The sequence below is a fragment of the Agrilus planipennis genome, unplaced genomic scaffold, assembly GCF_000699045.2.
Source record: "Agrilus planipennis isolate EAB-ADULT unplaced genomic scaffold, Apla_2.0 scaffold74, whole genome shotgun sequence".
Lineage (NCBI taxonomy): Eukaryota > Metazoa > Arthropoda > Insecta > Coleoptera > Buprestidae > Agrilus > Agrilus planipennis.
This window is the reverse complement of record NW_020438975.1, coordinates 979355-990646: the sequence shown is the minus strand read 5'-3', so window position 1 is coordinate 990646 and position 11292 is coordinate 979355. Positions and strand designations below refer to the sequence as shown.

Here is an 11292-nt window from a genome sequence, read left to right as displayed (position 1 = left end):
TATTTAATATATATATATATAAAAAAGTTAATAAAAATCGAACTGATCGTTAATCTTGTAGGTCGGTTGGTCATGATCGCTGTTGTCACCTCTCGCAGTTTAGTGGTTAGAGCATTGGTGTGTAAAGCCAAAGGTCCCGGGTTCGATTCCCGGCGGGGGTGTAACAACAGCAACAATTTTTCCCTCATTAATTTGAGGTAGTTTGTAGTGGGTAAATAAAAAATCGAAAAAATAACTTGTTTTCAGTATAGTAAGGAAATTCTAAACTTCATGGAGGATCGATAGTTGAAAGTGAACAGTTTTTGGGTTGATATAATCGTACAAATTATTTAAATCCTTGTATGTATTTGGTAATTTTGCACTTATATTATTGAGTACGTCACTGATTTTACTTTACAGTTTACCATCGTAACTATCATGCACCGGTAATGGCCGCTTCGTTCATTGTTTTTTCATTTTCCCTCAATTTAATTTTGTTTTTTTGTTTGTCATTCATTAGTTCGTTACACGATACCATCAAGGATGGCCATCGCGATGTTTAGTTGCACCACCCGGAATGAATTCCATCAGCTAAAGATGGAATTAATTGGCTTGAACGGATAGCACACCCACAAATTTTCTTATACGTATATCAATCAGTAGCTTGTTCGTTTATTAAAATAAATATGAGAATAATGAGTCAATAATTAAATAATTACGCCTTTGTTATCGAATACGACAAAATTATCGTATTTTAATTAAAAATTGTGATTAAATGATAGCATCCTGAATATCGAATGTAGGCATGTGATTTTTTGACCGATTTAATTCGTAAAAATATATTCTAAACCTTTTAACAAAGTCGAATTAAATTTTACTAAATTGTTAATTAATACTGATAATAAATAATTAATAAAGATGTAGGTTGCTAGAGTTGTGAAAAAATGCGAAAATTGGTTCAAGATAGGAAGAAGTGGAAATGTATGACCAAACATTTCCATGATGATCAAAATAGGTGAAACAATAATTTAGTCATCGGTTTCACCACCTTGACTCACTTCTGACTCGCTTCTAGTGATTAGTTGTCCCATTTTTGTTAAGCCTGCATTTAATTTGGTTATACAATTACTAACTGACCTATTAACCGAGTCGTAGGGGTTAGTTTGCAATTTTAAAAACATAATTTTGATGAATTTCTTTGACGTAAATAGGAAATTATAGACACCATGTAAGATTATGCTGTCTATGAATTACTACAAACTGCGTAAAGAACGCCATCTGTAAAGTGCTACATTTTGTGAGATTTAAGATCAAGGTGGTCGTGGGAATTGTTGAGGTTGGCGGAGTTGCCAGATTTACGTTGTATTTAGCGCAAATTACCTGTGACGATTCTCCTGTAAAATGGGGAGAGATGACACAGTAACTTTGCGGGAGAGATAGTTCTTGTACCATATCTTTCTCGTAGAATAGAAAAGTATGCTACTTTATCATTCGTCTAGGAAGAGAGAGCCCTTCAGCAACTAGCAGGCTAGGTTCAGGAAGATATGGGTAAAGTCCTTGAAGCAATTCAAGAAAATGTTACCCCAGGAACCATGCTAGACAAATTTAATGGGCTACCAGGTACATTTTCCACCGGTATTAAAAAGGCTAGGAAGCAAGCGAAACAGATGGCAGTCGTTTTAATATCATCTTAGCACATTGGAAAAGGAAAAGGTGTCAGAGAATCAAAACAGGCGAAAACAAGACAGAAGGCCGTGAACCCAATGACGAAGATTAAACCAAAGAAGAGAAAGAGAAAGGTAGTGAAGAAAGCGGTTACAAATGAGTCAGCAACAGATGACGACAATTCATATTTTACTCTGCAGGAATCTGATAGCCTTTCTTCTGAAGACGACTGGGTCTAGTGCCTACAATGCGATGGTTTCATATAGAGTTGCTCAAGGTATGTCAATTTTTGTGACATATGCGGAAAGGTTTCATGTCGCAAAAATCATTAAATGTTAGGTTTTTCAAGTGAACCATCTCGTGCGTAGTGGCTGCATCAACTCACCCAATCATGTTGGGTGATATGCCGCAGGTGACGAGAATAGATTTAACTGTTTATTTTTTCAATAATACGTTTATTTTTTTATATATTGATATAATAGTTTTATTCATGTTACTGTTTTAATGACAAATACATTTTTGTAGTGTGTTTTCTCGTTTATTTCTGAAGTTATAGTAACTTGAAAAAAGTGTGCCAACTCACCTGGAATTACCCAAATTTGCTGCTGGTTGTTGATAAAAAGGGGAGATTTATTACGATAGTCTTTTTGGTATTTAGGCTGAAAATTTGCACATATTTTTCCATCCCTTGGCAGTTGTTAATACTTTTTTGATAGTCAACATTATTCATATAATTAATTTCTTTTAAATTAGCAAAAGTTTGGGCAATATACAAGTACGAAATATATTTGGGTCTAATTTTTTTTCGTGGCACATTAAAATTTATGTTTTCTTGTTTGTAATGAGAAATTATGGCAGTTATTGTTGTCCCCTGGTGGTCGTTTACTTCACGTGACATCTTTTAGCCTCATTCCACCACGTACATAAGAATTTGTATCGTGCCAACAACATTTTATAATAATTAAATCGGCAAATGAATAATGAAGTGGTATAACGGATGACGCATCGTTACCTTGCGTAGCACCATTTATTGTATTTACGCAATATTTATTACCTTTTTTCGTAGAAATTTGAAAGAACGAAATTAAAATAATGAGACAGTCCAGTTTATCAGGTAATTAAACTTGATGAATTTATGAAAAATAATATAAGGGCGGTAAGAATTACTTACCCTAAACTTCCTCTCCCAGGTTGTCCTCTCGTCGACATCTTTAACCTGAAAAAAGGGAGAAATATTTGTATTTTTAATCATCCTTAGTTCGTTTTTTTCAAATTCTTTATAATGTATCCGGCTCGAAGGACCAAGAAAAAGTACATGACATACTTGTTTCCTATAAAATAAATAGCGCCGTTTTGACGCTCACACTAATATTAATATATTTCAAATTTATTACGTATTCTGTTCGACAGACGAAAAGAGCAATAAAGATCAATTTACACGATAGAAAAAATTGAATTCAATAAGACGACAGGAGAAGCGGGAGCGATTGTGACACAAACTCTCGGTTTTATTATTATTTAATATATTCGAATTATGACGATGAGAGGGTGACATCGTTTTTCATTATATCGACTCTTACTTACGTACCAAATATCTGATACACGTGAAGATCGAGGGTATTGGAGAAGTAGAATTTTCGATTAAGAATTTTTCCGAATTGCTACCTACCACTTTCTCCCAGGGGACGCAAAACGTACGCCTTATATGTATTTAAGGTAAGCGAAAATTAAATTCTTTACATTGTTATACTTCGATAAAATTTTTGAAAGGAAAAGCAATAAACGTTTGGTATTCGATGCTTTTTTTATCCTCGAAATTCATGATACATATTATAACTGAACGATTACGCCGATGGTGACACTATATTCATAGCTAACTGTAGCATTGTAGGTCTTCCAAAGGTACAAACTATTTCAATTTGTTAGAATTGTGACCTAGAAGAAATCTGTGCGAAGATAGAAAGAATACACACTAGGCGTGAGCAAGACAGAAATAGTTGGAACAAGCTTGAACGAGCAGAGCTCTCGATGGGCGGTCTTAGGAGATCGACCATAACTGTACAGTACTAGACGAAAATATTTAGCAATTTCTTAAAACAAAAATGTATATAAATTAACAATAGAAAACAAAGCAAAAGTTTTATATGTGTGTAAATGGTAAGTTAATTCACTTGTTGTTATTTTTGGCTAAATATGCTTTTAAATAAAGCATATTTTTAAATTTTAACGAGGCAGTTTAAATAATTTTGCAAATGGTACTGTACACTTTTGTTTAGTTCTCGCTCGATGATCGGTGGAGAAATGAGCTTCTTGGACAAATATGATTGAATTTGGAATCCTAATGAAGGGAAGGGGCATATCTCTAACTTCTTGAAACGAACAGTATCTCCTTGCCAGAATCAATCTAAATGCACCTTATATACGCGTCTCACAATTCAATTTGTTTATTTCAAAAATTGTGTACTAATCTTTAATGGAATTAAGAAATAATTGATCTCTGTCACGTAGCACGGGGAGTTGCTCTTCTTGGGTAATCAAGTAAAACCAGTTAATTGTTCGCCAAAAGGAATTCAGGCCTTGACTTAATCAATACAGGACTTCCTAATCAACTACAAGATGAAATCATTGGATTTCCGATCACGAAATAGTATCCAATTCAGCTCCCCTATCAAAATTAAGACGTTGTAGCTCGCGCTCGGAACAATTCCAAATTGTTTCCGATATTATCAACATTTTTATGTGTGATATCTCCCAAGGTATTACTGTTTTTCGATTTGTTATTTATTTAATTAATTTATATAATTATTATTATTGTTAGCGTATATTATATAAACATTAAAACATTGAAGATGTAATTGATTGAAAATGATACAAGTTTTGGATGACAGAAAGAGGCGATCAGTTTATGGGTGCTGCAGCGTTACAAATCTTCTAAAAAATTAAATTCATCGTAATATCCTCTATTATAAATAAGTGGAAAGCTTCGGAGGGTTTTAACCAGACGTAATGGTGAATCACATGGTGGGAAAAGCAACGCGGTTAAGAGATCAAAAGATTTGTAAGAAAGCCAGACGAAGTTAAAATCCGATGCCGGCCCTGGACGTGAATTGGCAACGTATAAAGAAATGGCGATTACAACCAAGCAACTATAGGGTTATTCGGAAAGTCATTTCGTTTTTTTTGTGGAAATGAAAGACAGTTTTCGTATAATAAACAAATACTTTATTACATTATATATTCACCGTTCTGGTCCAACACCGTTTGCCATCTTTCTGGTAGTAAATTTTTGGTCTTTGCTGGCAAAAAACTGATCGAGGAGGTTTTTGACCTCCTCATTTGAGGTGAAGGTTTTACCGTCTAAAAAATTTTGGAGTGACCNACTTATCTGACTTCCTAGGTATCTAAAATCAGCCACTTCTTCTAATTTTTCGTCTCCTATCTTTATATTCGCTCTTTCCCTACTTTTTCTTCACTTGCATATCAGTATTTTAGTTTTACTTTTATTTATTTTGATACAGTACTGATCTGTCAGTACCGCTTCCATTTTATTTAAAGCTATCTCTAGGTCCTCCTTGCTAGAAATAGGTGAGATAAATAAATTGGTAGGACACCTTCTGATGATGCCGAATTACCTCCCGCAGGTAGTTTTGGTTAAAATGTAGATAGTCGAATTCCCTCCCGGGTACTAGCCAAGTTCCCTCCCGTTCATATCAGCTCCGATAATTAAGCTAACGACTACTTACCGATTTTATTTGTCGAAAATAAATATATATTTATAGTGTGTAAACGCCAGAAGAATTCTTAGCCCACAAACTAGGAAGAAAAATTGTAGTTTCACTAACGTAGTTTCTACCAAATAATGACAACAGAATGGAATTTATTTAATGTCCCTGCCCGCCGGAGGCTAATATGTTAGATATTAGAATAATGTGACGAGGTTATCTTTGTTTCAGCAAACATGATGACCTTGAAGAGGTGATAATGCTCATCATTTTCACATATATATATATAACCATATTTTTCGAAATTATTCCAACATATCTCAAGGTCATCCGCCGCCGTTGGGAGGCAATTGAAGTATAATTAGGAGGGGATTCGACATACCGAAAATTTTAACCCTAATTAAAAACAGGTATATGGGAGGGAACTAGGCATTATCCTTCTTAGGCCTAGTTAGACACAGATATGGTTTATTTGAAATACTTGCATTTAAAATGCAAATACAAAATAAAAAATACCTGTTTTTATCTTGCATTTAAATAGTTTTTTGAGAAAAGCATTTTGTATTTTATTCAAAATACTTTTCCAAATGTATTTTCTATTTGTAAAATGCAAAATGCATTTTTGCCGTTAAAAGTTTAGCTAGTATTATCGATCAAACTATATAAAATGATGAATGAAAGTGGCTGACACTGGCCATTGAAGGTATTAGAAGATTAAAAAGGGAACATAGACATTCCATGAATGTCTTCTAATTCTTTAATTGAAGAGAGCCGAAAAAATTCTAAAACCCTTGTAAATGGATAATCTACAATATTGGATGGATATTATTTTCCGGGTTCAATGTCAAGGTCCATGGAATTTTGAAGTTCCAAATTGATCAACACCTGTCAAATTAACTCTAGCAAGAAACTATGAAATTCTATGAATTACGACAAAACAGCCCACAAAACAATATCGAATTGATATACGCTAGCTGTGTAAAACTGAAAACTATAAGATATTGATATTATTAGAAAACGATACGAAAAAAACTTCATCTATTAGATGAACCCAAAGCTAAAGAAACTATAGATTCCATTTCTTTCTCTTAATAGAATGTGTAAAAGATCGGAAACTATATGCGGTTGTAAATATTTTGATATAATATGATTGATTGATATTTTGGCTCTGATTTTTCAAGCTAAACAAACTATTATGGCATCAGTGTCTTTTTTCCAATTAAAACGGCTGACAAAGGTAAATAAGGAAGCATATAGAAGAATTATTTGTTGCTGAACTAAAGAAGCTATAACACAAAGATAGAAAAACTACATCTCAATCTTTGCAGCTGGTGATATAGTGTAAACACCATTATTAGTATAGAAAAACTCCAATATATAAAAAATTAGCAAATGCAAAGTTTTCTTAAAAATATTTTATACTTAAGTAAATGTAGAAAATTAAATAGATACTTTAAAAAAGTATTTATTTGAAGATACGTATTTTGTATTTGGCATTTAAAATACAAAAGGAAAATTTATTTTGCATTTTACACTACTAAAACAAATTCTGAAATCGAAATTATAACTTATCCATACATATCAATTGGAGAACGCGAAGCAGGTTCTGCAACCGTTATGCACGAATGCTCTGCGGTGTAATCTAACTGCAAGGGTGTCACAATAACTTGTTTTTTTTTTCTCAAATTTAAATTTTTATAAATGCGCCCATATATTTAGCGAGTATTAACTGAATCATCGTTATTTTTAAATTTATTTATATTTAGTCGTAGTAAATCAGCCCTCTTCCGCCCCTACGTTCAATAAATTAACTGTAACCGCATATAAAACATGCAGTTGACCAGAAGTAAAATACGTACATAAAATATTAGCCGTTTTCAATTCGTCCGTATTAATCCAGGGATATCTGAAAAGGTGTAGCTACTAGCTAGCATTATGGCCGAGCCATTGCCCTAAGATACATTGCTTCCTTACAACCAAATAGGACTTGGGAAAGGAAATCAATCTTATTTATCGTTGACGGAATTTTGCTTAAATAAATTTTATGGAATACGTTTTCCGAAACGACGCTGAATTAGAAGAACAAAAAGCAAAACACTCAATGAAGATTAAAACAAAACTTTTGAAGATTTGTAAAGAACAATTATCTACATCAATCATATGATTATACGTACATCCAGCTTTGACTGACTTGAATTTATTCCAGCAAGCTGCCTCGTTAGAAAAAGTATTGAAAGAGCAACAGCAACAACAACAGTTGGAGCTGGAGCGCGCTTGGGATAGAGAAAAAGAAATTAAAGGGAATGGAGAGACAAGTCCGACTTCAGAGCACAGGGTGCACGAATTATCACCCCCGCCTGCTGCGGATGCACAAAAAGTTCTGGGAGCATCCATACCTGCCACGCAGGTACTTCACGAATCTTCGATTTATCGTCAACAATCGTCTAAGTTTTTGAATATTTTTAAGGCTCAACTCACACCAGGATCTCAGATGATAGGGTCTCCTGTTTCTGGACTACATCATCACATGCAACAACTTTTACAACAACACGTACTAAGTCCTTCGCAACTGTCGACCTTAATGAAACAACATTCTGTCTTACAACAGCAACATCATCAGCAGGTTAAAAACAATGAGCTATTCAACTCAACATGTACAACGTCTAACTGGCGGATCTTTGTTACAGCATCAACAATTAGCCGAATTAGGGAAGAAACAGATCGAGCAAACAATTCAACAATTACAAGAACAACTGCAACTTAATCTCATTCAACAAACGCAGATTTTACAAAGTACAGATAAGAAAAAGGCTTCTGCTTCTTTACAGCAATTAGCTTTGCAACAGCAGCAATTAATTCAGCAGTTACAACTCATTCAACGGCAGTATGTTGTGCATCAAGGAATGGGGATGCAACCTATGATGCTCGTACAAGGGTCCGGTAAGTCGCTTTTTGTTTTAGATGTTTGCTAGTAGCGTATTTAATATAATCATTTAAAATAAACGTACGTATTAGGTACTTATAGGCGTAACCAAAAAAGAGGCTTATCACTTTTACGAAAATAAAGCATGTTGCTCACTATTCTCTCAAAACAAACTTACCTACATACCTGATTGAGGATCCTTCAAGGAAGAACAACACAATCAAGAAGTTCGAAGAACTATTATGGTTATTCTTTAACTATCATAAAAATCAAAATATCATTTACGAATTAAAATGAATCAAGAGTAAATTCATTTAAAATCAGTTTCAAAAGTGAATTATAATGCATGTAAATATTTTGCAAATATCATTTTGAAGAAAGCTTCAAGTGAGAAACTGAAATTGCCGGAAGATGTGTGAGGTGGACGTATTCCAGCGAGGTAGGTACACCCTCCTGATGCCTGTCCAAATTTCTCCCATTACAAAACCTTAGAAACTGGGCAATGCCACTATTGATGCCGCTTTTGAATCAATCGTTTTTATCACCCCCCGAAAGGAAAAAGAAGCTGATTAGGAAAAGATGGATGTCTGGGCTTCACGTGTGGTAAAACTGTTGGCACTTGCCCGTCCCTCATCCCCTAATTTCTCCACATCGCTCCCCTATTTTATCCTTTCGCTGGAATCCGTCCGACCTCAACACCTTCGGTTTTAACGCACGTGAAGCTTTTTAAATTAAGAAATCAACTTTTTTCTAAAATATCCTTAGAATGTTGATATATCTTTTCAAATTTAGTTTGCTTGAATAAAAATTCCCTTAATCTATCTCACAATCCAAACTTTTAGAAAACTAATACCTTTGCCTCTACATATTAATGTTAATAAGTTTGCTTTTAAAATTTGTATTTCTTCTAACAGCAACCTGTGGATAAGAAGATGGCGACAGCCATTTTCTTTTTGCGATTTGTAGCAACTAAAACTGCGACGAAATCGACATTATATGCTTTAATCGCAACAAATCATAATTACCATTAAAACTGTTATTATTTGATTCACAGTTTATATATGGTGAGGTACGAAATAAATATTCAATACAATATCAATACAGTAAAATGTACTTACCACACATACACGTGTACCTCTACCGGCTTTTTTAAAGTTCTTAACTTAGAGTTAAATGTTTATTTCTGGCAGTGTCTGAGTCTTGTCGGAATTTAATACGATCACTAACACTACATACACACACGTTTCAACCCCGTTTTATTGTTTTTAACATTAAAAAATTTGCAAAACCGTCAGACACATGCCACGCGAACTGCTCATTCTGGCCACCTTTCTCAGAATCACAAATAAGTAATGGCTAATTTCATAGATAGTGTTAGTTCGCGACTGAATGGGATGATCCTATTGGTCGCGAGCTGGCTCGCATAGAAGATGGTGATAAGCGGCTATTTTGAATTAGTTCCTGAAACTTTCGCATAATAAATTGTACATTAGATTAAATAAAATATCCATGCACAAAGGCAATGTAATTAAAACATTACTGTAAGTACGTAGTTAAAAACGTACGTATGTTCGCCAATCTTCACTTTTTGATAATTAACGTTGCATGTTCTGTTTAATTATACTTTGTTTAACTTAATATTAATTAATTAATTAATACCTAAATATGCGTATAAGACAAAAAGACGTAATTTTAACAATTTTCGGTTATTACTTCTGTTGTTTTACTTGTATAGAACTTCAATAACAATTACTATTAAAAACTGCTGCAGTAAATTTTATCGCAGGCTTGAACAATAGGGATGTGATGAGTCCATGGAAAGACCCTAGCATAGAAATTCCTTCATCTCTTCCAAATAGTAAACCCATATCAGACGTAAATGGTAAGAAAGATTTCAATATTAAATTACAATAGGTTCAATGCGCAAATTCAAAATTTTCTAACAAAAAGAAGACAACGCGAAATTTAAGTACGATTTAAAAGACATAATTAGTCTTTCTTATGCAAATTTAAAAAAAAAATAGAGTACGTTTTAAAGACGCATTCTACGTCTTGCGATGAAATGGGTAGTTAATTGGCTCGTTCTTAAGCACCTAATTCGCCAGTACTTTTGGACAATTTGCAGTGGAAATGAGTCGCATAGCTTTTGATTCTCTACAATAACGGCTCTTTTTAGGGCTTATAGGTGGCTTAACACCAAGTAGGACAAACAGGGAGGAGGTCCCAGGGGAAGAAAAAGCCGATGGCACTAACACGCCGGACAAAATTCAACATTTGTATGGCCATGGTGTCTGCAAATGGCCAGGTTGTGAAGTTATTTGTGAAGACGTGCAAGCTTTTATGAAGTAAGGTTTCATGAGAGTATTTTATTAATGACTAACAACTTTGGCATTCTTACCCATATTGGTCCATGTTTATAATAATAAATGTAAATATTTTTAAAAGATACATGGGGGTCGTTCATAAAATACGTTCGGAAATAAGGTGCAAAGATGAAGGGGGGGGGCGGCTCTACAAAAATGTGACGTTCCCAGTCATCAATTTTATATAATCAATTTTATATAATTGTTATTTTTAAAAATTTTCATTTCCTTAGAAAGTCATTCTCATTGTTTATAGGAAGGGGCAGAGTAGTTTTTGTGGGGTAATATTTGTTCGCTTAAAGTGTGACGAAGGGGTAGGGAGGGTTAAAAAGGTGAAATTCTGAGTGCCGCACTTTATGTACGACCCCATAGGTATGTTTATGTTTTATATTTATTAGGGGTTAATTCAATTTTTTATCACCTTAAATTGTCGTTTAAAGTTAAAATGAAAAATATAGACCCTCTGAAGTTCAAATATGCGAAAATAGGACAAAAAGAGTCCGCATCAAGGAAAAGTAATAAAGTCATGTCGGAGGAGATTTACATTTAAATCCGGAGGAGTTGTAATCAAACGACTTGCATATTAATTAAACATAGCGTAATTAGAGTTTTTAAGGCAAGATTCTGAGCTAATTTATAT

The 11292-nt window shown here is 33.9% G+C and overlaps 1 protein-coding gene across 1 annotated transcript; it reads left to right on the top strand.

Moving 5' to 3' along the window:
- The first annotated feature begins 7541 nt into the window (after positions 1 to 7541).
- On the top strand, positions 7542 to 11286 carry LOC112904704 (forkhead box protein P1-like). Its single transcript, XM_025975456.1, has 5 exons — positions 7542 to 7773; positions 7834 to 7989; positions 8054 to 8306; positions 10076 to 10171; positions 10466 to 11286. Exons 2-5 carry the CDS (start codon positions 7858 to 7860, stop codon positions 10636 to 10638), a joined length of 654 nt encoding a protein of 217 aa, XP_025831241.1. The 5' UTR covers positions 7542 to 7773; positions 7834 to 7857; the 3' UTR covers positions 10639 to 11286.
- The last annotated feature ends 6 nt before the right edge of the window (positions 11287 to 11292 follow it).